This window comes from Pholis gunnellus (genome assembly GCF_910591455.1).
Source record: "Pholis gunnellus genome assembly, chromosome: 1".
NCBI lineage: Eukaryota > Metazoa > Chordata > Actinopteri > Perciformes > Pholidae > Pholis > Pholis gunnellus.
The window spans coordinates 26,744,022-26,771,812 of NC_136528.1; the positions used below are offsets into that span (position 1 = coordinate 26,744,022).

Consider the following 27,791-nt stretch of genomic DNA (forward strand, 5'->3'; position numbering starts at 1 on the left):
TGCAACACCTTCAGGCTTGTATTTATTTATTTTCTGGGGGGGGTTACAACATTGTGAAAATTCCATTATTCTATATCTAATTCATTTTAACAGCTCATCAGGCTGCTTAGTAACTGTGCATAGAAAAAAAGCCAATAAATGTGATTGCGTTGAAACGGAATTCCTTTTGTGTGACACTTCATTTTCCTCCCCATCAGAACAAAGTGTACTGAGAGAATCTGTCCACTAGATGTCACTGTTTTCATCTCGTCTGGTTTAAGTCTCCACTATTGAACTTCTCCGGAAGCTGAAGCTTCTTGACAGTTTAACTAAGGATCCAACATTTTAACCCAGCCCAGATTCAGTCTAATTGAACTGACAAATACTGTCAACAGAAGAAGAAACATTATCACTTTCGTCTATAGACTTTAGATTTAACTTCCCTGAGACTTAACTTACTTGAGATTTGAAATCGGAATTTTTGAAACAAAATAATATAACATTTCTAGGGCTGTGCTTTAGTTCTACTTGGGCCCAGTCTCAACAGTTCAAAAAAGAAAAATCTGCTTTAGAAATTAAATCATTTAAACGCCAATTGCATTCAGTTCCAAGTATAGGGACCTGACGTGAGACCTGCTTTGACACGAAGACTTGACTCGCCACAGTACTTTGACAAACAAAAAAGCTTTTCTCAATGTCCATTTACTAGATTTTCGGGGGCTTTCAACTGTATCTTGCGGTCTTCCTTCGTTCATTACAGTTTCACACTTACGATTCGGCCTATATGAGATGTCAACTGAGCTACCTCCTTGACAAGTGAGCAAACTAACAATTTTTTCCGGTTGAAAATAAAGAAAGCTTTAGGATGATTAATTCTCGTTTTTAGTCAAATAACATTTTTTAAAGAAATAATGAATTTGAAAACCCCTTCGCTTGCTTTTAAAGTTCTCAGAATTAAAGTTCCTATTTACACAATATTTACAGATTGTCATAACCAACGCTACAACTAAAACATATCACATTTATGAGATAACGTCATCAAACATATGGCAGTGGTGGAAAGTAACTAAGTACATTTACTCAAGTAATGTACGTAAATACAACTTTGGGGTACTTGTACTTTACTTGAGTAACGATAACTCCATTTTCTGCTACTTTATACTACTCCACTACATTTCAGAAAACTATTACTTAAAGGCAATTATTTGATAACTTTAGTCATTTCCCGATTCAGATTAACAATACAAAATATAACTACAAAGTAAATGACCATATTATGAAGGCTATTAATAGAGGCTAAAGCAATGTAAAACTTTGTTAATCCCAGAGGAGAAATTCACAAACTACCCAGCAGTATATAAGTTATTAAAATTAGCCTCACATTTACCAGCTGCAACAATCAATAATAATAAATAATTTTAACCCAATTATAAAATATAAATTATTCTGAAACGGGCCATTGTGCAAAATAGTTTTACTTTAAATACCTTAAGTAGGCAATATTTTGATGCTACTTTGTACTTTTTTTGTACTTTTTTTCTGCACTATGGTACTTATACTTAAGTTAAGATAAGAGTACTTCTCCCACCACCGGATACCAGCCATATTTACGATCTTTGTAATTATGTGAAAACATCTCAGATTTATTTTTAGAGAATGCTATTTCATCCAAGGGTATTTGCTTCACATGTAATTTAACCCAACTCCATTTAAAAACAACAAGGTAAGACTTAAGATATCACTCAAAGATACTCATAGTCCACAAAGTCCTCATTACATATATTTTCATTTCAGAGCGTGAAGTGCTCTCTCAGGCATCAGAGTGCCTACTTCTGAACATTACGGTTCATATTTAAGGGATGATTTCTCCAGGTTGGCCCAGAGCCTCATGGCAGCAAGCTGGTTTCCTTAAAGCTACACATACAACTTATTTAACGCAGTTCATCAGATACATAATCGTAAGCATGCGGTGGGGTAGTTTAGCTTTCGACTGGAAGCACAGTGCTGAGATTGTAGCCTTCACAACCAGGAAACAACATAGACCAGTCCCAAAGAATCTGAGAGATGAGTCATAATTAGCCTGTTTATTCTGAGTGCTGCTGGTGAGCTATTTGAACTGGCTGATCTTTTGAACAATGATTCCTATTGGACTGTCACTTTCCTTAAGTAAGACATCCATGACCCTTTGACCCCCCACCCCCATACCATCCAGATAGAAACACACACACACACCAAAACTGAAAGGAAACGGAGTCCTGCCAGTGCTCTTGAATATTGTTTTCGTCTTGTATTAACGTATTGATTTATTTTACTGCTTATATCCCTTTATCTCTGTGTGGAAAAAACGGCATTGCTCTAGAAATGCCTCACAAGACAGGGGAGTAGAATAATGCTTTTATGCTACACACAATACAGTTTTAGATATTCACATAAAACAAGAAATAAAAACCTCTTTTGTTGATTTGGCCACAACTCATAACCATGTGAAACTAAAGATGATGGGTTACAAGTTTGACATTCCTTTGTTTTAAGGGGTCAAAAAGGGGTATAAAAAAGACTATGCTATTTAAAGCTATAGCTACCATGTGCTTGGGTCTCAAACATTTTAGAGGATGTAAACAAATGTTTAATCGTGTGAATGCATATCAAACATATTCAACAACCGTTGTTTGTTGAACTTACAGTAAAAAGTCGCATATTTACACATGAAAGGCTGCAGACAGAGCGATCGATGACATGGCATAGAAAATATACATAGTTGGTTATTGTGCAGTCTATCTATGTCGTAGCAATGAACACAAAACGCTAGAGATGTAAAACATCTACAAAACAACCCCTACTAAAACCTGAGTTTCACATTAAAGCAAGACGGGTTCAAGTATCAACTTGTCACCACTACAGGAGAGCAACAGTGTGAAATGCAGCTACAACACACATGATTTGGTTTGAAAAGGGTTCTGAAATGTTCAGAAAATGAGTATTAATTAAAACAGATTAATACTTTGAGACTTATTAATTAATTAATTACTCAGACACAACATTGTCCTGCATTTAGTTATTTGATGGTGCATACAAAAAATATTTCAGGCGGGAAAAAAAACATCAACAACAACCAACAACGTGATTACACTTACGCTTGATACAATTTGTTACAGTACAAAATGATATCAAAAGACAACCTTTAGGATTGACTTCATACAAAACAGTTTACCCATCATGTACTCTCTCTTCAAAGTTCTGTACAGCACTTAAACTAGACAGTTGTCTCTATTTTAATGTCGAGACTTACAGTATTCCAGTCATGTTATGGGTAACTCTATTATGACTGTCCAAGCATAATACAATCATGTATAGGCCACGTCAGTGCTCAAGTTGAAACTGTTCAGCTCGAATGTCTTCCAGCACAGGAAACAGACTCAGATAAAAGTGGAATAACTCTTCAGTGACTGATTTTCAAGGTTGTCTTCGTAAATAACATATCCATCATTTAAGTGGTGCCCACTCTGTTAACTTATTTTATGATCTTTGTCAAAAAAAGGGTTTTAGGACAGGAATTATTTATGTAGCAAAGATGATTTCTCCGACATCTCGGAAATGAAACCCTTCAACACTTCCCCTTCACATAACTGGGGCACTCCTGTTGTTTAGTGCCCATTAGTAATCATGCTCATGACTTCATACATCCACTGCTTTGCATTCACTAATTTTGAGAGCTTGTAAAAGACGTAGCCATTCAGAAACTTAATTGAATTTTTAGAAACGATACAGCGAGACATTCATTGCCAGAACCTGAACTAACTTTTCCAATCTTGAGTGGAGGGCATCGATCCTGAAATTGTGACTCGGGGAAAACATTTTTAGACAGCTGGATATCTGAAAAGACAAAGCTGCAAAGCCTACAGCGTGTCTGGTAAATTAAAGTTGGATAACTTATGGCCTCCAGCTGTTCACAATAAGGCAAAAAGACACTAACATAAACAAATGCTGAGATATCTCATACTAATTACACTTATGCAAGTGATGGATTCATGTACTGTGTGTCTGTTTTAATGTGAAGGGAAATTAAAAAACAAATGTGTTCAGATCAGGGATGTAGCTGGGAATTAAGACAAACTGAGGTCATTAGTACCCTGATGCACGCCACACCACCCTGAAATCTAAATGAAGAGCTCAAATGTTTTTAACAACATGGGTTTTTCATATTTTATTTATTCAGTTAAAGTTCTGGTCTAAATGCTGTTGATTTATTTATTTGTTAGCCTAAAAGTAGTCCAAGTTAAACAGCTTGATTCTAAAAATACCATGACCATGTGTAAGTTTGTATTTGTAATATCCCTGCAGGTTGCTAATTCACAAACACACAAATGAATACAGAGCACTTGACCTCAGTGTCCACAATGGAAGCTACGGTTCAGCTGGATTTACACTGCAACATGCCTGTAGAGTAAAAACGCGTGTGTGTGTGTGTGTGTGTGTGTGTGTGTGTGTGTGTGTGTGTGTGTGTGTGTGTGTGTGTGTGTGTGTGTGTGTGTGTGTGTGTGTGTGTGTGTGTGTGTGTATGTGTGTGTGTGTGTGTGTGTGTGTGTTTGTTTGGTTGCCGGTGACCAAAGAGAGTGCCTTCATCCTCTATTGTTTGTTCTGTTTCAGCTTCTCAATGTGATGACAGAGTTTGAGCGCCGGGCCCAGCTTCAGTCCCATGTACTTCATGATGACATCACTGCGCAGCAGCATCAGAGCTCTGCCGTCAATCTCCTGCAGAGAGAGGAGCACGCTGTCGTTACAAACACTTCCTGTGCGGACAATTCCATCAAAATGACTATGACTTGATTAACATGCTGAATGCTGGAAGTCTGATTTGCCTTGAGCAGGGAGACTAAAAGCTCAGGGGGAGTGTATTTAACCAAGTGACCGCACGATACAAAACAGTGAATGAAAACTAGTGTGGTCTGTTAACATTTAACAAGGACGAAGAAGACAGTTTAGATGAAATACTCACATGTTTTCTGAACAGTTCCACGTGCGGGCCGAGAGTTTGGGGGTCCGCCTCTTGGACGAACCGCATGACCTCATCAACTGACCAGGAAGAGGCGTCGTTCGCTGAACCCTCCTTGTCCTGTTTCAGGTGGTCTGAGCCTGTTGTTGAGCTGGCTGCTGTAGAGAGTGAGTGTGTGCAAGAGAGAGGACAACCAAATCAAACGAATACCTTTATCAAATAGTACACCTTCTGCTGCCAAATTAGACATATATGGGGGGAAGTCCCATTTTAATTAGGATGAGCTGCTAAAAAATGTACCATTTGGTAAGAAAATGGTCAACTGGAGGATGGTGCTCTGTTAGGGGAAGGGATCACCATCCTCTACTGGAATTAATTGAGTTTGGAGCAGGGGGGCATTAGTCAAAATAATAAAATCTTAAAATACAAACATAAGGATATTTGGCAGTGTAAAAGTATTTAAAAAAACTAAAACAAATCATTGTCAACAATAATTAGATCCCCTACCTTCCACTCGTCTGGGCGGACACATCTGGCCGAGTTCAGTCGGGTTGGAGCTGACGCGTCGTAGAGGTGGCGGCGTGTGTGTGTGTCCGGGGTAATATGGCCGCTCCTTCTTTGTTGCTCTGTAGTCCGATGCGGTGTGAGGGGGGCGGGTGATGGGAGTGGGATCCTTTGAGGAATCGTCGTTGGACAGGCCGTTCTCAGGCTGGGACAGTGGTTCTGTTTCAAGAGAGGTTGAGAGATGCAGTTAGTGCTGTGTGAACACAAACAGAAAACAGAAAAGATGCTGACCTGTACTGGACTTTGCACGCAGCCAAATAGAGACTGCTTATGTAGGAAGAAGAAAATGTCTAAACTTGTTAGCTTATCAATAGAAAATGTTAACTCTTGTATCTACATTTAGATCGAAATCTGCACAAAATGCACCAGAAAGTAGGGAAAAATCTTCAGAAATTATATTTTAAAGCAATCTTTAAAAAGAAAATCCTGAATCCACAAATCAATCTAGATCCGCACAAAAATTAACCAATTTGTACTAAGACATTCTATCTTTGACATTAAAAAAACATCATTTAATTTGTTTCATGATGTTATTGCTCAAAGTAAGTGAGCCCACAGCGAACTCCTCTAACCTTCCCTCTCTCTTAACGTTTTTGTTCTTCACTTTCTCCCGTTACAGTTACTCCGTCCCCACATTTGCCCACCTGACTTGGTCCTGTTGTAGAAGCGTGTGTTGTTGCTGAAGGGGCTGAATGGCTGCGAGCTGAACAGGCTGTCACTCTCCAGATGTTGGCACATGTTCTCCAGGAACCGCAGCACGGAAGACGTACTGGAAGCGGAGGGCAACTTCACGTAGCGGATACCGTGCTCTGACCGCACTGGGGGGGTACAACACAAACAGCTTTTAGTCTGTGTGTTCACACACACACACACACACACACACACACACACACACACACACACACACACACACACTGTATGCATTCAAAGCTTAAGAAAAACAGCAGATGGTTTAGGGTTACCACCCTCCCTTTATAAGCACAAACCCACTTTTTTGTCCCAACCCACACCGCAATACACCCCCCCTCCCAAATACCGAAGCCAAGCCTGCACAAATCCACAAATTAAAACCCCCCTCCACACCCAACCTCACCCACAGCCTTCCCAATCCGGCCCCCCAAGGGAGACCCAATCCCAGCATCCCAAACCAGGTTAGACGCACATGTCATTTCTGATTACAGACACAGTGCTCACATCAGCTGCTGCCACAGGCACTGTCTTTTATTCCTCCTCTCTTTCCCCTGTCACACACACACACACACACACACACACACACACACACACACACACACACACACGCACATGACCCATGAGTGTGTGCTTAAACCAATTTCACCTGGCTGATTGCCTATCCAGGCTGTATAAATTAGAATTTATCTGGCACTGCTTTTCAACAAGTGAATTGTAAAGGAATAGCGCAATGTTTGCTTTATTGCCAAGAGTTAGATAAGAAGATGGACTCTGCTGCAAGCAGCTAGTTAGCTTAGCATAAAGACTGTTTAGCTAAATCTGCCTACTAGCACCTCTAAAGCTAATTAGCACACTATCTCAATTGATTATCTGTATGAAAAAAATATTTTAAATGACAAATTATGACTATTTCTTGGCAACCAGCAGACTTCAGGATGTTACTGCTCATGGCCAAGAAATAGTCCACCACATAGCCCACTGTAATATGGCTAATTATCATTTCACCACTTTGAATTATGTAAAGAATAAAGACACAAGATATAGTGGCGACCTGATAACCGAGTGGTTAGGGCAAAGTCAAAGGTTAACCGTATAATTTTGAAACAATATGTTGATTAACAAACTAATTTCAATTTTTTAAGCGAAATGCCCAACATTTCCTGATTTACTTCTTTTATGTGTTTTATATAATTTCATATCAACTACATGTGAGTTTTTAGTCGGACAAAACGAGCACCTTGTTTGCTGTCCGTTTCTTTCAGAAGGAATATCCCGTGGTGTTCACTGTATTTACCTCTGATGACCTCTCCTCCTGTGTGGGACTGGCTCTGTAGGAACGACAGCATCACGGAGGGCTGGTAGGTACAGTCCACGCAGGCCTGGACAGCCTGCTGAAGCACTGCGTTGACTGGAGCTGGACCGAAGTGGTCCGGGAGCTGCTGCACTAGCTTTCTGTCAAGGCGCGGGCCATAGTCACCGTGCTTGTTTACATAGACACACACTGGAATGAAACAAAGAGATGGAAAGCATGAACATTGTTGGATTGTTTCTGTTGACTGTTGAAATCCAACTAGAATCGACCCACACAGAGTGAGTTGTATCTGTTATCCTATTTACCTGTGCATACTACATTTGAGCCGTTGCTCTGGTTGTTGTCTGCTGGGACGTGTCCGGAGCTCAGTCTGGTCTCTGGAGGTGGAACTGTGACTGCTGGTGCCCCCAGAGATTGCACCACCTGGGGCTTCTTCTGGAGCAAAAAACAAACAAACCCTCTCTCATTAACTCTCTGTAACCTACAAAGGCTGTTAGTTAATGATTTGTCAAAGGTGTATTTTAATTCTTTCACTGCTCCATGTGAACTGCACTGCAACACATGAAGCAGCTACTAAAGCGAAGCTGCTCTCCTCATTTATCGTGAGTAAACATCCTCAAACTCCTCCCTCCCTTAAACGCTCCACCTCTGACCTTGTCTCCTCTTTATCAAAATCATTTCTGCCATAATACATACAAACATAAAATGACAGGGTCGCTGGACTGCAGCATAACAGATTACAACTCTTGTGACATCTCACCTTAATCTTAGGCTTGGGCCCTCTCTTCTTGTGTGGTCTGGGGGCCAGTAGGGCCTCAGAGCTTGTTCTGGCAGGGCTCTGTGACGCTCCATTTGATGCTGCTGCCGCCGCAGCCTCAGCCGCCGCCTTCAACAAAGCGATGGTCTGGGATTTGGGACGACGACCTCGGACACCCTTACGCACAGGCAGGGGTGGCAAGGGGTTGGGCAGTCGGTATGAGGTCTGCATGGAGGAGGAGAAGGAGTTGGAAGAGGAGCGACGTGCCGCGAGGGAGGCTGAGGTGGAAGAAACGGGAGCGAGGAGCGCACTAGGGAGGGTAACTGGATAAAATGAGATATGAGAGGGAGAAAGATATTGTTATTCTTTGTGTGATGCACATGTTAAATTGCATTGCACTAAAAATGACCTGCAGAGGAGATTTGTTTTGATTTTTCAGAGTCCTCTGAGATTGGCAGGTCCTTTGTATTTAGCCCGTCCTTACAATGAAATCAGAGTCAAAAGTCACAAACCCCCAGAGACTCGCCTGCGGGACGATTCCTCAAGCCGTCTGCTTCCAGCAACACAACAAAAATAGTGATTCTGGTGATACGATTTTAAATCTTTTCAATATAAAGCACTAGATATTAGAGGCCAGTCGCTATTGGATGACAATATATCAGCTAAAGCTAGTTTTTTAACACAAACATACAACATTATATCTTCATTGAATTTGGTTATTAAAGAATTGTGAGCTCAATGATTGGGGGGGATGAGTAGAACGGTACATTTGAATGAGTACACTTTACTGGAAAATGAATAGGTAATTAATAGGTAGAAATACAATAAATTATATTTAAGTTGAGATATAATGCAGCCAATAAAACATACAAAAAACTATGGTAAACTATAGAGGGCTACAGTAAACATGAAATGAAGAAGACTATGGTGCGAGTAAATCAGTGCTATGGAGTAGTTAAGCTACTGGTAAGCTTTTTGTACCCGCGAATCATGTCAACATTTTATAAATGTTTTTCAAAACATGACACACGGACACTGATACTGGAGTGTATATTAACAGATTTAGAGGGAAAATATTAGAAATGGATTATTAGAAATACCATACTGGCCTATTCATAAATTTAAACAACGAACAATGAACAACTGTATGTGAGTGTTTTTAAATAGGTGCTTTGGTTGAACCAAACAAGGGTTTGTATATATGTGAGCTTTAAAGTCCCTAGAAGTTCTTTGTGCTGACTGTGGCATATTTTTGCATGGAAACTGTCAAATTTTACAAGCTTCCAACGGTGGATAATTACTTTTCTGGGTACTGTATCAGCGATAACCTTCAATTGGCCGATAATATTAAGCCTGGCTGGTATATCAATCAGACTCTACAGTACACTGCTGTTAAAACCTTAGGGTTTTGGTGCGCCAATCATGTTATCATAATGCCCCAGGTTCAAGTCTAGCTTTACTGCATGCAATCCCTACTCCTCCTACTGTCCACTATCCAAACAAATGAAAACAAAGCAACCTGCTTGAAGGCGCTTCATGGATCACAGAAACCCTCCAACTTAAAAGTCTTTCCTCAAGAAATAAATATTATTACAAAATGCCAATCAGCTTAGGTTTTAAACTATAGAAAGAAAGTGACAATAAAGTCAGAAAAGGCAGAATATAATTAGAAAAGGAAAAAAGCAGTGGCACCACCACCCCGTTCTGTCTTTATTAGCTCTGAGCGTAACTCTGTGATATGATCACATAATCATCATAGTAGATGTTTGAAAAAAGAAGAGCGCAAATGAGAGAGAGAGGGGGAGAAAGACAAAGAGAGAGATAACCATCTCCTATTTCAATACCAACATGTTGCTTGGTTAGAGCAGGGGCCTGAGAGTGCATGTGGAGGCTCTCATGGGGCCGAGGCTTTCATTAGAGCCTGCTTGACTGACGCAATATGGAGAGTCTATGGAAGGTTTACAGTATTCTCTGAGGGGCCGGCCGGGGCACCCTGAAAGCTGCTTAATTGGGAAATGAGAGAAAGTGGGCACAGAATAGAGTAGTGTTTTGTTTCAGAGGGTGAGGTCTCACTCGCTCACCAGGAGTGGTCACACAAAGCGTGCTCACAGAGGAACAGAAACACTAACCTGCAGTGCACGCAGCGGCATGCTTATTCACACCGAGCTACAAGCCATAAGCCCTACAAAGGCAGATCAAAATTTGTTTGCAGGGTACCAATCAGTATCAGCCGGTTTTAATTCACCATGGGAAATCTGATTTGGGGGGGGGGGGCTTCCTCTGATCTTTCCCTGTTGTAAAAAGGAAAATCTAATCCATTCACATTATGTGACAGACACCAAAGCAACATGTGCCATTTCCACACTGGCGATTAATGTCACACTCTACCGTTTAGTTTATTATCACTTTTTTTTTTTAAAGTCTAATCACCTCTGCATTTTTTACTGCAACTTTCAAAGAAAATCGGCTTATAAATGCACTTCATTCCACAGTGGCTGACAGAATCATATTCTGTATCCGCTTGTTCAAGCGCCTCAGCGAAGAGGGGAAGTGATATTTACACTGAGAGAAATGCTCAAACCGAAGCCTCTGTGTTTTGCATGGCGGCACCATTTCATCAAATAGATATATTCTAAATGTTTTGCATCATTTTATACACTATTTCCCCAAAATACATTGTGACATATCTGAAACTTGTTTGGCTGCACAGACTAAATAACTGAGCCAAAACTAGAAGGCTGCTTATATGAAAAGGGTTAAAGTACGGGTCCATTTTGCTGCAATGTCAGCTCCTTAACTCATGTATATTTGACCAACTGTCAAAAAACTGAAATATTCCATTTGAAATTATATAAAAAAGAGAAAAGTAGCAAATCTTCACATTTAAGAATGGGACCAGCAAACAGTAACCAATTTCTGCCGGATGTGGTAGAAAAGACGCATCTGAATTTGAAAAAAAAAAACACAGCAGTACGGTTTGCACAATGGTTAGATGTGATGTCAAATGTGATTTGTAGCATGGCTAAAATATGCAAAACCATTCATGTAAACAAGTGTATTATATTATACAAATCTATATCTGCTTAGAAATGACAAAAAAAAGAAAAGAAAATATTATTAGTCTGAAAAAAAAGTTTTAAAAACAATTTGAACATGGCATCCCGAACATGGAAACGGTGCAACAAAACAGACATATGGTACTGATCATGACTATATAATTCCAACTCGACCCGTTGACCCGTGTAAGCCACAGCTCGAGGAAACGTGCGAGTGTGTGAGTGTACGTGCACGCATGAGAACGGGGTCGCTGAGAAGTGTGTCCGCTGTCTGGGGATGGGGGAGGGGCTCCACAGAGTTGCCTCTCATCTAATTACAACCACCCCCGACCAAACAGTCCAGTCAGCCACACGCACATAGTGATTCGGACGCCGTAGGAAACTCGTGAAGTGCCGATTCAGGTGTGTGTGACTGTGTGCAGACTGCAGAGAGGGGGAACTAACTTAAATAGCTTTATGTTAAAGAGTAAAAAAAACAATGTTTTCCTGCACAAACTCTTCGGCATGGCACACAAACAACAAAAACATCACTCATGTTCGACCGAGACTTGTATGGATGATCACTTCTGAGCTGATCGTTTAAGTTCACGTAATAAAAAAGAAGAGTGCAAAGAGTTAGTGTACTGAAAACAGTTAATATCCACTAATCCTTGCATGAGCCTTTTGCTAACTAATCCCTGATGCTTTACACACGCACACTAAAAAACGTATGATCAAAAACACATGGAGCTCCAAACATAATTAGAGCCAAAAATACTGCTAGGTCTGCAGACTTTGAATCTTTCTGACTAGCAAAAGCCACTAGTCTCTTACAATAAATGTGACCGAATGCAAGTCATTCTAAAAAGTCTCCGTGCCAAACAAAGAAAACAGTGTCAAACTGTAGCTTCAATCATTAACACCAGGGTAGGAAACTGCTACACATGTGAGATGACATGCAACTTTCATCTGAACAGCAGATTTAGGCGTTCACTTCCCTTTTTTAGGTTTTACCAAGACACTAGTATGAATTATTTGAAGTAAATAATCTTTTCTATTAGCTATTCAAAGACAGAATTATCAAATCTTAACAAGAAATGATTTCCAAGACACAACTACAACTTCCTGATTTGACTGAATGACTTTCAATGTGTGCAGTATTCATTTATATTGATTTGTTACATTCTAGGGAAGTTTAAGTGGAAATAAAATCATATAATGCATAAAAAGGGACGGAAATGCTTCAGCACAAAATATTGTCTCATAAAAAAAACATGTTATTGCTACTTAAATGTGCCTGCACTTCACTTCAGTATACTGCAACTGGTAGATCTAATCACAACACATCCTTTAAAACACAATCCAGGGAGAAATAAGTAACGGTAATGTCAACTGTAAGCCTCACAGGAAGTTTCGTTCTTTCATTTTTGTAAAAAAGTAAACAGAAACAACTTGGTAAACATATCAAACTCACCAGGAAATCCCCTCCAACAATGCAGAACTTCACTGCTACAGTTGTGGCTTTTGTAGTCGCAGCAGCAGTAGTAATAATAGTAGTGGAGGTAGCGGCAGTGATAGTAGTAGTAATGTCCGTAACAATACTAGTCCCTCAGTACAGTCGCTTCCTTGTTCTCTCTTAGAAGAAACTCTCTCTTTTAGCTGGTGTTGGCGTTTCCTCTCTCTGACTAATTTTTTCCTCTTCCTAACTTCCTCTAAAATACTCTCCTCATCTGCACTTCATTGTCTATTTTCTGTCTCTCTATCAGTTGCTTTCTCAGTTCTCTCCGTGAGTCTCTCCCCTCTCTTTTTTCCCGGTAGTAGTCCACAACAAAGCCCACGCTGCTACTGCTGCTTCTGCTGCTTCTGCTGGTTGAAGCCGCTGCAAAGCTTCCCTCCCAATGAATGAGCAGGAGGGGGGGGTATTCAATTTGCATAGGGGCTAGGGAGGGGTAGAGTGAGGGAAAGAAGAGTGGGTGGGTGTGGTGGGTGGCGTGGGAGGAGGAGGGGTGGTGAGTTGAGCCCTTTATTCATGTTATCTGTAGGCCATATCGACAGTCTACATCAGTCACCTGCTTCTCAGCAAGCCCCTGGGGGAGGGAGAGATGATGGGGGAGAGGGGTTCACGGTGGGGCTCCAAGAGCGGATGGGGGATGGGGGGGAGGTAAAAGGTTAGACCAGAAGAGTCCTGATTGAAACGGGTGAAAAGCGGCAAACTCCTGGAGTTGGTGCACACATCAGCTAGCTTTCCCTCAACACGCACACACACACACACACACACACACACACACACACACACACACACACACACACACACACACACACACACACAGTCTCTCAGCCCAGAAGGAGTGTAACCCTAGACTATTCAGACATTCCCTGATGAAAGATGGCCAGGTCCAGCTCCAGGAAACAGTTGCCCAGTCGGATATCACCCAGGCTCTGGAACAATGTGGAGCGGAGCAGTCAGAGGAAGCCTGCATGGGAAAAGTCCCTTCAGTCGAAAAGTTCTTAATCTGCTTCTAAACGGACAAACTAGCTCCAACGTTTTCAAGAATGAAACTAACACCAACCGAGAATTGGATTTGTTAAGTCCATGAGATCCAAATCACACTGATGGTTGATGATTTCAAAAATAAAAGAAGAGCTAGAAAGTTACACTAAAAGAATGCACTAATCATTTTTTTGTTTTCACTAATACCTGAATAAATTGTCTAAAAAAAACCAAAAAACTCATTTACCACTTTGTTTCTGTCGACATGAATCAAGTATTTAGTAAATTAAATTGCACGTCTACAAGTTCATTATTGCCCAAATATAGAATATAAAGATAACAAAATAAAATGTTGCCTTAAATAGTAAAAACAACTATCGTGTGTCTGTATCTGCTAAAGTACAGACATGCTCTGTTATTCTATGCATTATTCACAAAGAACCATTCTGCATTCTGACCCAGTTTAATATCAACATAGACAAAGGCAAATCACACAAAATGTAAAAAAAAAGAATTATTTTCTTTTGCATGATGACCTGTACATAAAAGGGAAAATAATTTACACATCCAATCCTCTGTTACTTCTTAGAAAAACGTGTCGCAGGGTCACAGCAGGACAATTTTGATGAAAGCTAATTAGAAATGTATAAATGTAATAATAATTACAGAGTCTCTCACATGTGCGGCTAATTATCAGCTCATTAACACCTCAACCAAGCCCTACTTATTCACTTACTCCCATACAAACATAGCTGTCTGGTGATTAACATTATCCTGCTGGGTTTTTCTATTTACCTACAAACTCCACCCACACAAAGAGAAATCTGTCTACGATAAGTAAGTCTGTCTGTAAGCAAAGAGCAGAGGCTGGCTTCACAAAGATAGACTTTGACTATGTGGCTCAAATCAAACTGCTGGTCAAACATTAGATAGACGTAGTAATTCATCTGCTGCACAAAGCGCTCTAGTTCTGGACTTAAATACAACTAATTTGCCAAAAATTCTGAGTAAGTCAAGACTTTTTTTCAAACTAAAAAAAAACGGAGAAACCGCATCAAACCGCTCGGCTTCGTTCACTCCAGCAGGATTTTTTTTAGCTTTTTGAAAAATTCAACAGTTACAAGGGCATTTTACTGGGAACATTCAGCAGAGACTGTAACAATACTAACACCTTCCAGTCATAGAAACTCTCAGTGCCGCGCAGACCTGCAGCACAGCTGAGCTGCTGTGGCTTCTTAACGTGACAGGACGCAGCACTTCTGTTTACTCACCGGTAAGATTCAGGTTAGATTCTAAAAACAGCCTACTGAGCTCTCCAAACAGTCTTTCTTATTTAGGTAGCTCCCTGGATTTAGGTAGATTTAGTTAGAGATTTAGGTAACCAAGATAAGGTTTAAAATAAGTCAGTCTTTATTCTCATGAAATAGTCATCGAGACTAATCTGAGAGTAAAATTGAGCCTTGCCTTAACACTACAGACTCATCTGAAATATCTTTGTGAAACTGGCCCCTGGTGAGCTCTAGAGGTGGATATAGGGACGTCACATCATGACAACTCCCTTTACACACATGGATTAGTATTTTGTAGCCAGGCAGTCTTGTATGGACCTACATCGGAAGCAGACAGGTATGTCTCTCTGGTCTATCGATACATAAACCTGACTGCCTCACTGCCCCGAGGACTGAGAACACGTAACTGCTGCCATCAATCAACAAAGTGGAGGAAACACAAACAAACACACACACAGGAACACACACTACCCATTAATCAAGAAAGGTTGTTGGTCTGGGTTATTCAAAGCCCCATGTTTCCTGACCAGAGGACACCAACAACAGGGTAAAGGGGAGGAAGTTGCTCAATGGGAGCTAATGGAACGTAACAGCAAACATGAGGATGGTTGATGTTCACGGAGACATTTCTCAAAGTGATTTTGATGGATATCAAACGTCTAAATATATATATATAAAGAGCCAAACTTTGAACATTAAGCTTAAGCATTAGTGCAAATCACATGGTGATATACTCCTGTAACTGCTGAGCGTAATTACCGTATAATTACACCCTGGTTGATAATTAATAGTTCAGTACTGCCTTCACACTAATATTATCAACCAAAGCTGTAATTTGCCAGACACATAGAGGGAATGTTTTGCCTGGTGTCTGGAAAAATTAGGAGCATATAAAAAAAGGAACAGAAGGATTATCTGAAGGGGACAAATGTGCACATGTGATACATCTTGAAATGGTTAGAGAAGCACTTTTTTTAAACCACATATTTTACAAGCATTTAAAAAGCTGATATAGCATATATTTCTGCAGTGAACTGAAACGACGATAGCAGAGAAAAACACCTGCAAATGTGTTCTAATATTTACATTTAAGATAAACAAACATTAATCAAAATAGTATACATGGGAATAGGTCGTCTGAGAAGTTCCAGTCTCACCAGGTCATTTAGGATGATGGCAGCTCGACTTATGATTGGGTAGCATTTGTTTTAAAGTGTTTTCATCACCTGTTTGCTAATTTTACTCCAACATTTTGTATTTTTTCTGTCTATTTTCTGTATCTTCAGTATCGTTATCTGTGTTTAGTGTTGTTTTTATTATGTTCTCTGCAACCTTTTATCCTGCATCCTGGCCAGGTATGCCTTGCAAAACAGGTTTCCAACCTAAATAAGCCTTTAAGATATTAAAAAAATATTGTTTTTTTTTTTATATGATTGTTATAGAATCAGACAAGCATCTGAGGTTTCAAGCTGTTTTTCACTTAAAACAATTACAGTTACAACCTGTCTATAAGCTGCAAAAAAGCAAAAAGATGCAACGCATAAGATTAATAAGAGCTGACTATTTAAAAAAAAACAGAACTGAAAAAAGATACATGAAAACATAAATCTATGATTGGATACAATTTTTACATTTTTGTTGATACTTTTCTCCTTATCTAGACAGACTGTCTCCCTGACAACCACATAGTTCTACAGAAGGTCACTAAACAGAGGCTGTTTTCAGTTAAATTAAATGACATGAGCAAACACAACTCTATTCAGAGGATTGTAGCCTGAAATGTGTTGTTTCTGGACATACATGACTAAATCTGTACCTCTGTGGGAAAATGTAGCTCCAACTGCCAAGCTGCCTTGCCACATCTTTCAAAATCTTTCAATAAGGCAAATCGGAGCTAAAAACAGCCCAAACAATCACACGTTAAAACTGCCTGTGGTTATGTAAAGCAGTGGATTAATATACGAGAGACAGGCCAGAAACTGGAATCTATTCCAGCAGACTCGCTGAATCTTCAGAGAACTCTGCAGCCTCAGCGTGGAGGTCAGAGCTGCGGGTCACAACCCCACCAACAAAGACAACCAACTCAAACCAAAACAGACAGAGGAGAACAAAAGATACAGAGGAGATTCACAAATGAAAATCTGACCTCAACATTCCACAACTGACTTGGTTCTTCTTTTAAAAACTTGTTACAGTGGAAACCAGTGCCTACAAGGTGTCACACAATGGCAGCATCTTCAAGTATTTATCCTGTTACAATGATAAAGGAACTAACACTTACACCGCCCATTATACACTGTTATTTCATGATACTATGTAATTACTTTTAATAATTGCTATCAATTAATGCACCTAAAAATACATCCATGAAATCAACCAAAACATTTCCCTTCTTTGTAAGATTTCCGAAACATGTAACGTTATTGATTACAATGATCGATCTCAATGTCTTAAATCATTTTTAGCAACTTGATTTCACTGCGATTTCATTTTATAGCAATAATTAGCTCCCTATTCTGCTCATCACATTGCCGTTGTCTGCCTAATAAGACTAACTTTTATGTTTAGCAGACACATCAACTGAATCAGTTATTATAATTCAACAATATGTCGTACACTGAAATAGGTCACTTACTCATGTTTATACTTATGTCAGTGACATTTTGATTGCAGGATTTTTACTTACTTACTTTCCTTGACTTCATTGAAAGAGCTGAGTACTTCCTCCACCACTGGTCACAATTTGCCACATATTTAGTCAAATGCTAGCAGGGAAGCAAATTCTGATCGGCTGTTTGAGACACATTGTGATGTGAAGTATTAAACTCAACCCATTTTAGGGACAACGACAGACTCAACAAGCTCTGAACAAGGCCTCCCTGTCTTGATAATGGCTGAGAAATATGACACCCAGTACCGGGGATGATGAAGTGAGAGCACCGAACAACCAACAGCTAAAGTCAACTCTACAGGTATGCTGAGCTGTCCGTTACAGCAGTGCTTCTCAAATGAGGGTGCATTAACACCTAGGGGTACTTTTGGAGTGCCGCAGGGGGGTACGGTAGATTTCATTCTTTTCAAGACTCGATTACTGTAACTCCCTTCTCTCTGGCCAAAAACAAACCAAAAGTCACTCTCTCGCCTCCAACTAGCTCAGAACGCAGCAGCTTCTCACTGGTTTTAACAGACGACATCACATCACCCTAATCCTGGCTGCTCTTCACTGGCTCCCTGTTCGTTTTAGAATTGATTTTAAAATTTGACTGATCACTTCAGTCTGGCCCAAAAACATATAGAGGAAGTGTTGACCCCTTATGAGCCAGCTCGCAGCCTGAGATCCTCAGGTGGGGCCCTTCTGGCATATTTTTACAGACTGGCTGTTATTTGATGTCGTCGCTTTCCTGTTTTATTTGTTGAATTCACAAAATTATTTAACAAAATTATTTAATTTATTTCTTAGTTTATTTTTATCGTTTTATTTCTGTTTCATATTGTACTGATTTTTCCGGGGTGTTACTTTCTGTCAAAGCACTTTGTTTTTAAAGGTGCTATAAATAAAGTTAGTATTATTATTATAATTATTTAACAAAATGTTGATTAAACATTTTTTAGTCATGCATAATTCCTGAAATTATAATAAGGATACTATAATTAGTACAATAAAAATGTGAATTTCAGTGCGATTCAGTTTTTCTTCCTTCAATGCGATCGTTAGCTGACGTAAACTGATAACTGCTGCAACAAACACATTTGGTTTTCTAACAAAAATGTTTTGCGCTGGTCAGGGGGAACTTGGCTGGTAAAATATTTGAAAGGGGTTACATTGTTGAAAACCACTGCATTAAAGAGTTGGCACCACTATGTTCTCAGCATGTAATGAGGAAGCAGACACATCTGAATCTATGCTCTGCTGCCCTCTAGTGGTGAGAATTACATAATGTAATTTAAAGATCTCTGATAAAACACCTGTCCACCCTCAAAACAAGAACCCCCAAATAAGTCATTGTGATAAATTAGCTCACGATTGGCCTGAAATGTCCTACATAAGCATCTTCTGACTGTTCAAATGATAACTTTAAAGCCATCTGTGGGATTAAACAACCATATTCTGAATCTGATCCTCAGTTTCAGTCAATGAGAAGCTTGAGAAGTAATGTCTTTTTCTCATCCTCATGGTAGATTAAAAATAATTATATTAGCTAATTTGACAATTGATTAGGTTTGCAAATCATGGTGATCCAAAATGTAATAATATAATCTACTATATAATGGAAATCTGTGGTATCAGTGAAAATTCATTCATGTATTGTTATTGAGGCACAACATTGCACAAAATATATGAAATTCACAATTTGCAGATGACACATTGTACACAACACAGGACAATAAAACATAACAATCAAAGCAGCACTTACAGAAATTTCCAGGCGGCTGCAAGCTGTGTTTTGTCAGGGCACACCAACCGACGGGGAAGATGTCTCTGGAGTCGAAGGGGCACCAATAGTCAAAGGCTCCTCGCCAGCCGTCAAACATGACGAAAATCTCCTGACCTCTGACCTCTCCAACTGTGGCGGGACAAATCAGGTAAGGGTTCTTTCTGTCCACCGCTTCCAGCTTCATACCAGGCTGGAAGTAGTTTTTTGCTGGGCTGGCTGGTTCCTGAACATACACACACACACACACACAAATACGTACACATGATCAAGCAAATTAATACTGTACAATCACAGAATCGCTGTTTGTATCTTGCAAGTCTTTGAAGATGCTTACTAATGAATATACACAACTTTAATCATATGTTATTGAAACAAAACCCTGCTTCCTCCACATTGTACAGTAATAAAAACTACACTATATGTATTAACTGGCATGCTGCTGTGTTTGATGCTGCTGTGTTTGATCCAGTGTGAATGACGTATGAATGGCTCTCCCTTGTGTCTGTGCTGATTACTGCAATAGAAACAGTAGAAAAAGTTGAAACTACCATTAAATCAGTGGTGGGCGTCAGGGCCAGCAAGGCCTTCTCTGCTGGCCTAAACAGAATCACAAAGTTATAGCTATTTTATAATTTAATAATTTTTCTTAAATTATAATTTATAAAAATATTTTTCCCATTATCTTATTATCTCATTGCACAGCTACTGTGCTCCTCAGTTGCTCTGCTTCCAGTGCAGCTTGTTTTAAGTAGAGCTTCTATCCAATCAGATTTCACCTCTGTCTCTAGGTAGAAGAGAGGCCCCAGGCCTGCAGACTCACCAGTGAATCAATGTGCAGTTTAAGTGAATGTGGACGATATTATTGATTGTGATAGTGTTCAACCAATCAGATCTTTAGTTTGACATGTTGGGCGTATTTTTTGATGTGCCAGAGCCTGCTAGCTGGCCTACAAGTACATCAGCATTAACGAGCAGCTCAGTTTTAAGGAGCAACACTGCAGTGAGGTGCAGCGTGTGCTGTGATTGGTCAGTGGGCGAGCACGTGACTATTGTGAAACGAAACTTAAAATAGCCATCAGAGGCTTAGTCGGAGTAGTAAGAGTTCAAATTGAAAGATATGGAAGAAATTATGAAATCTTTTGCATTTTGCTTGGTGTAGATTATTATTTATTTATTATGTTTTTTTTTAACACTCAATGGCTGAAGGAGAAGAAACGGAATTGTGAGTTGGGATTTAACCGTGGGATTAAACCCTTTGTCAACAAAGAAAGGAGGATGGAGTTTGTCTTTAAGTGAACAGCATGTGGTAAGTCAACTGGTTTGTTTTTTTACATCTAATATCTGAATGGCCCGTTCCCTCGAGTGTGTAGCAGAATGCGTTTTCCACTGCAGGTCTGCTGGATTAATTTGTTGCTCTGTTGTCATATGAATATGTGTGACTGGTTCTTGTGAGTTTGTTGTTGTCATTGTGTTAATTATATTGAGTTGGACTATATGCATTGTCCGTTAATTACTCATGCGCGGAGTTACTGTTTTGTTAAACTAGTTTAGCATAGCCTCTCAGAAGTGCGGGGCCTGAGCTGTCTTTTGTTTTGTTTTGTTTTTGTTCCGGGTTCAGAGGTCACAGCTCGTTGTCTCCTACGTGAGCCAGTCCACTGAAAACATTATATTTCCCACAATTTAAGCTTCTGCATTTTCCAAATGCACTAGTATTATTCAAACGTATTGTTCGGTTCGTAAGCCTCGTACTGAACGGTTTAATATGAATATGTGTATTGTTACACCCTTAGAAACAAATAACCGTAGCTTGCGTGTCATAATGAGATTTTTAGGTGTGTTTCAGCTGCAGGACAGCACCGAAGGCCCAGGTATAAAATAAACGGCCCGTATGCTGTTAAGTCAAGCTTTATAGTTGTATCAATTATGATCCCAAGCGTATAGACAACAATCTGCTTTTATTAGTTGGTTTAATGGGTTTTTTTGCACTGTTTTAATAATTTAATAGCTGGAGTTCTTAACATTGACTGTGAGAGGATTGGGACACCTGGAAAAATAGGTCCCATTTAATACTGTCTCTGTTTTTATCATGAAACGAGGAGAAAACTGACAACAGATCTGTCAAATAATTCTGACAACTTCAAAGGTTGATCAGCTACAGTAAAACAGAAAGTACTGTAATATTACTATTTCGTCCGGTCGTCGTTACCTTTTTAAAAGCAGAGGCAGGGGCCATCTCTGCTCCACTCAGCGTTCTTAGGAGGAACATAGGCCAGGACGAAGCATTCATCCTGAAACCTAAACACAAGGTCAGATTTATTAAATTGCAGACAGAGGTTGGTGTTGTCAATGAGCAGGACTTTCTTATGTCAATACTGGATTTACATATGATTTTTGCATCCGTGTGACTCGATTTGTTTGGTATTTGCTTCGCATTTTTTCTTACAAAGCTAAATGGTCAGCTGTTTCTCCAAACTGGGAAAACGATCAAAGATCTGGACAAGCTCCACTCAGAAATTAGGCCTCACCATCCTGAGAGTGACAGGATGCCCATTCATTAATTATATGATAAAGGTTTAAGTTGTCCCACCTGAACAGGTTGGCTGGTGGCAGTCTTTTGCATGTACTGTAGGTACTGTGTGACTGGCGACAGTCTGTGTATGTAATGTATGTATGCAATATGTTATTTGTATTGTTTTAACAGCAGACACTGTATGTATGTTTCCAAGACAAATTTCCTTCGGGACAATAAAGTCTATCTTATCTTATCTTACAACAACCTTTGACTTGTCTTAGTAGGAAAATCATACACGTTACTAACAACAATAACGATGGCTCTGTTCTACTCAAGTGTCCAAGCAAGCCATGACAGTGTGACAGTGAGCCAACAATACCAGGACGCTGAAATTGAAGCAGCTAAATGGAATTCAGCCATCATTTATTTTAGTTATTCACACCGGTGCTTTACCTACTGTGACATGTCAAAAAGGTCAGTCTCTACCCACACAGTCCTGAAAAGAGATCTCATCACTGAAAATTGAGTGAGTGTGTTTGAGTGTGTAGGGGCTTTAAGGTTCAAATGATGTCATCACAATATTATATCTTTAATTCACTGTAGGCTTCCTCAAGTGTATTTTACTGAGAGGAAATATATTTTAATGCAGAATTTGTGCACTTATCTACAAGAGGAGAATGTTCTGTGTCTTATACAGGAAGTTTAGCGCTTGTTTTATCACACTTCAGTGAGTTTTACTTTCTCTTCTCATTCTGGTCTGTCACAGAAAAGCTTTTATACAAGAGAGACCTTGTGACTTCTTTGTCTTTCTACAATTGCAGGGAGGTTTGGGTATTACCATGTCTGATGTATTGATGTGTTGCAATAAAATGCTTAAAGACAGTCCCAGAAAGTGTGGTCCTTGTTAACCCACTACATATCTATCACATTATGAATAACAAATTAGTTTGAGACAATTATTTACATATTTCAACTCTCAAACAAATGTCATGTAAATATAGACAAATATCTGCTAACTCACCCAGTGGTGGCTGCAGCATGTCTCCGTTCCTCTCGCAGGTTCCTATTGGTTGGATGTCTAATGAGTCGACCAGTCTCCAGAAGTCGTTGGTGTTGTCGCTTCCATCCAGGCGCAGGCGGAGACGAGTACCCATCATGCCCATCACCGTTGCAATGCACACAGAGTTTGAGTTGCGAGGGTCCCGCGCCTCAAGTTTCATACCTGCTTTGAAGTCATTAGATGGGGGGACTCTGGACTGCAGAGGGACACACAGGGACCTTCAGTCACTATCATGCAATGTGAGGACACTTATGACTGGAAGACCCAGACAAAATTTTAAACTGAAAATGTAAATCTTTAAAATGGGTCATAAATATATACTTTTACTTAAAAAAAAAAAAAAAATCTTTTTTGTAATAAAGCTGGGCGCTGACAGGAGTAAATTGACCGTTTGTTTGGGAGTATTTTCCGCCATGGCTTTACAGCACCAGCTTGACTATATATATATATATATATAAAAATAAGCTTCCATGTCCATGTTCATCATAATGATGAAATATGTCACTCACAACAACGGAACGGCTCATTGATGTGTTTTCAGTTTTTGGACAACAATGTAGCTGTATGGCACAGAGGAATATCAGGCTTTATCTCCACAGACGTTAGTTGGAATGTATGTATTGTTGATTTTGGTCGTTGTTGACAATAAGAAAAATATAGAATATCACCAGACCTATCCTTATAACAACACCTTTAACTAAACAACCCCTACTTACGAAACATTAGACATGCTTGTCCTGACTCTGGTTCATGGCAGACTGTAGCTAACATTGACAATATTACAACAACAAAAAATGTAAAGGGAATGAATGACATGGGAGCCTAAAAAGCACCTTAATAATCATTACCTGTTTGAATGAAGTAGGCGATGCTGCAGTGGAGGATGTTTGTCTCAGATAGTCTTCCCACCTGAATGGTTCTAACAACAAAAACAACCAACTGATTCATTAAATATTGGTGTAAGAAAGTGTAACAGAAAACACCGTAAAACATTTTAGAGGTAATGTCATTGACCATTTTTGATAAAAAGGTCTGATTTGCTATTTTATTAAACCAAAATTAACTTTTTGGGCCACTTGAGGGCATTGGAAACAAACTGAATACAACAGTGACCTGACTTTAAGCTAACGTTAGCTTTGACGTTTAAATGGAGAACTTCCGAGCTAATAGTTGCAGCAGTTAATCTAACTTACTAACGTTATTTACGGCGCTACATTAGCATTCATTTGGACTCATGTTTTGGCCCCTGGAACGTAAAGTTAAGTCGAATACTCAAGTTTTTAACTCTTTTTTGTGTCTCTACTGTGGTCTACTGATAGGAATCCGCTAGATAGATAGACGCTCGGCTCGCTAAAGTTTGACGCTCGCTGCTGCGTCTTCTTCAGTTTCACCGGTGTTGACAGTTGGATCTGTTCGCTCATCTCCACTACCCTGTTTTTTTATAACACATAATTAATAATTTAAAAAACAACAACAATGGCAATGTTTTTAATAGCTTCGGTGTATCGTGATTTAGTTACTCCATATCAATACCACGATATATCAATCTACTAACCGTTACCAGCTTACTACACTGGACACCAGTGGTAGTAGAAATAACGGTCTAAAAATACTTCAGTAAATTACTAAATACTTTAGTAAAAGTCCTAAATTCAAAATGTTACTAAAGTACAAAAGTATCATCTTCAAACTATACCTAAAGTATCACAAATAAAATTACTGATGATGCAGAATGTCTCCTTTCAAAGTGTTATATTATTATAGAATATTATTATTCTATTTTTAACACTAACAAATACATTTATGAGCATGTTGATGTTGAAGTTTTAGATACTTTGTATATTACTAAATAAATAAGTGGATACTACTGTACTGTCATATAAGCATAATATATCTTATTTCATAGCAGAGAGTAACTAGTAACTAGAAGGGTCAAATAAATGTAGTGGAGTAAAAGTACAAGTATGTCAAACTTGTATTTAAGTATAGTACTTTAATGGATGTACATAGATACATTCAATCACTGCTAAATCTGCACAGTTCAGGAAGTTCAGAAGAAATATGCAATTAAATGATAATGAGGTGAAGGTAATCTCTGGGGGAACTGCTCATCAAAAACTTGCTAAAACCTTCTGAAAATGCAGCTTAACGTGCAACTTATGAGTGCTTTCGTTAACCCACCCCAGAAATGACTGAATTACTGATCACTGTTAATACAAGTACTGATACAGAAGTAGCTGGATTCTATTTTTAAAAGCTATTAACTAAAAAGAATTCTGACTCTCAATGAAAGGATCAACAATGAAGAGAAAAAAAACTGATCCGAAATGCCAACCATTAGATTTGTCGAGGGGAGAACCTGCTGTGATGCTGCTTTGTCTCTCTTTCTCCTCTTTTTGATCTGAAATCAAAAGATGATTGAACTGTTCATCAGAATGTGGGAGCTACTGAAATACAGACTGTAATTAATGTGAGAATGAAGGCTTAAACCTGCGATTGGAATAGCTCTGAGAAATAAATGAACACCCAAATTCTAATTATGTGTTTTTTTTTATCTTTCTGTGTTTGTTTTATGATCAAACCGGCATTTAGGCCTATTAGTACATGTGAGAATCAGCCTTAAGTACGACAGTGACAGTACACTGTGGAGGCCTACCTCTGTGTGGTGTTCGGCCCATGATGACCAAAGTGAAACGTGCGGCTGGAGTCAGACAGAACGTTACCTACACAGACACTGGGGAGGAGACAGAAACAGTCCAAAAACGTCAAAATACCAGAATCCACAGACCCACTGTAATGTATGCTGTGGGATGGTGGGTACTGTTGTTTCATGTGATATTTCACAGCATTGCAATTAAAATGGAGGACAGGGTCTTTAGATTCAGAACTCGAATACACATCTTTGACACACATCACCTTTAAGATGATAAACCTACATGCAAAAGTATTTCTGTATTTTCCCCTATAGCTTTGCATCAGCTTCTTGTGTGCCAAATACTTCTTTTTAATACTGTTGGTTTAAAAAGCACTGAATAGTTTTGAGTTAAAATAAATGTATGATCTGCTGCTCCATTATGAATCATCCAGACTTCTCAGATGGTCTGTCCAGTCTAAACCAGGGCTGCACATCTCATCCGAATGATATACTAGTGCAATATCCAAATTGCAGGAGGCACAATATGTGTTAAAGGCAAAGAATGTGTCAAAATACCATTCTGACTTAGCTTTGTGGTGATGCAGATATGTCCCGTATTCTACAAACTTGAAAAAGAAATCTCTGCTTGGTACAAATCATACCAAAGAAATCCCACCATGATCATTTTTATATAATGTTCACTAATAAGAGAATAATGAAGCAAACATGATCATTCCGTCCATTATGGAGAATCATATCGCAATTGCTATATCAGTCAAAGTAGTCGCTCAATTTTTTATATTTTGGAAGATATTTTTTTCCAAATTGTTCAGCCCTCATCTCAACTAAACACAGATACGTTTCTATCCAATGTGACAAACGCCAAGAAATTCCAGATCTGCTCAAACTCTCAGTTCTTACAAATCAAAGCTTAAGACTTTTCAGTTTGCCACAGCATTTTGTTAAAGTCAATTTAGTACCATTTATTGCACTGTAACTATTGTGTAATTTATATTCTCCTGTTTAGTCGTATTCTAGTTTAGCTTATTCATATCTTCTATTTAATGTTACTCTTTTGAAACCTATTCAATAATGTGTTTCTTATCTTGTCTAATCCCATTGTTAAGTCTTAAGCACTTTGAATTGCCTTGTTGTTGAAAGGTTGCTTTACAAATAAACAGGCCGTGCCTTTTTCTCTATACAGTAATATTAAACAGTGGTAATATAGTTTTGTTTTAAAAGGTCAAGTCTGGTGATATTTGTCTTGTTGTCAACAAATCCAATGAAAAGACAAGACCAACAATGAATCCATGGCCAAAGCCATCGTTGTTCACAAACGGTTAAAGACACAATGAGCCACACTGCTGAATTTACGTGTTCCATCATTAGCATTAACACACACACACACACTAAATATTCACTAGAGCACCAAATGTGTATTATTCCACAGCTGAAAATAGTCCCCAACAAATGCACCATTTCACAGCGTCCAGCTGTGAAAATAACTTAAAGCCAATATTCCATCTAAATGCATTACCGTCATCCTGTGATATCTAATCTGATACTCACAACTTGGATATAAACACATGATATTCTATAATTTACAAAAACTTTGCACATCAAAAATAGAACAGCCATGAAGGATGCATTAAATCTCATTGAGAACATCTTATCCTATTAATAAATCATATAGATAAATAATTATCCCACTGCATACACATATTTGAATGAAGAGGTTCAAAGTCCACGAGTTTGCAGCTTTGCTACACAGCTAACATTTACTCCTGATGCACTGTACAAATTATTGATCAAATAAAATTGTTACCACACAGTTTACGCTGAAATTCTGGCCTGAACATTGAGGTTCACAAACCCTCCGAGCATGGTCCCGCTCCCTGCCAAGTCCGCACATAGTGATAGCTCAAAACTGAAGCAGAAAAATAATCCAAAGTACCAGAACAGCAAAAAAAAAGTGATGCACTCTAAAGTAAATCCAGAAATTCAAAAGTTAAAATCCATCCAGAAGCCAGACATTGTC

The 27,791-nt window shown here is 39.1% G+C and overlaps 1 protein-coding gene across 1 annotated transcript; it reads right to left on the reverse strand.

Moving 5' to 3' along the window:
* Window positions 1-4,605: 4,605 nt before the first annotated feature.
* On the reverse strand, window positions 4,606-25,796 carry scml2 (Scm polycomb group protein like 2; the record flags this gene model as incomplete). Its single annotated transcript, XM_079165460.1, has 13 exons — window positions 4,606-4,731; window positions 4,976-5,130; window positions 5,480-5,695; window positions 6,181-6,354; window positions 7,521-7,727; window positions 7,844-7,973; window positions 8,299-8,618; window positions 19,526-19,769; window positions 21,753-21,841; window positions 23,080-23,314; window positions 23,967-24,037; window positions 25,454-25,519; window positions 25,775-25,796. 13 exons carry the CDS (start codon window positions 25,794-25,796, stop codon window positions 4,606-4,608), a joined length of 2,055 nt encoding a protein of 684 aa, XP_079021586.1.
* Between the last annotated feature and the right edge of the window lie 1,995 nt (window positions 25,797-27,791).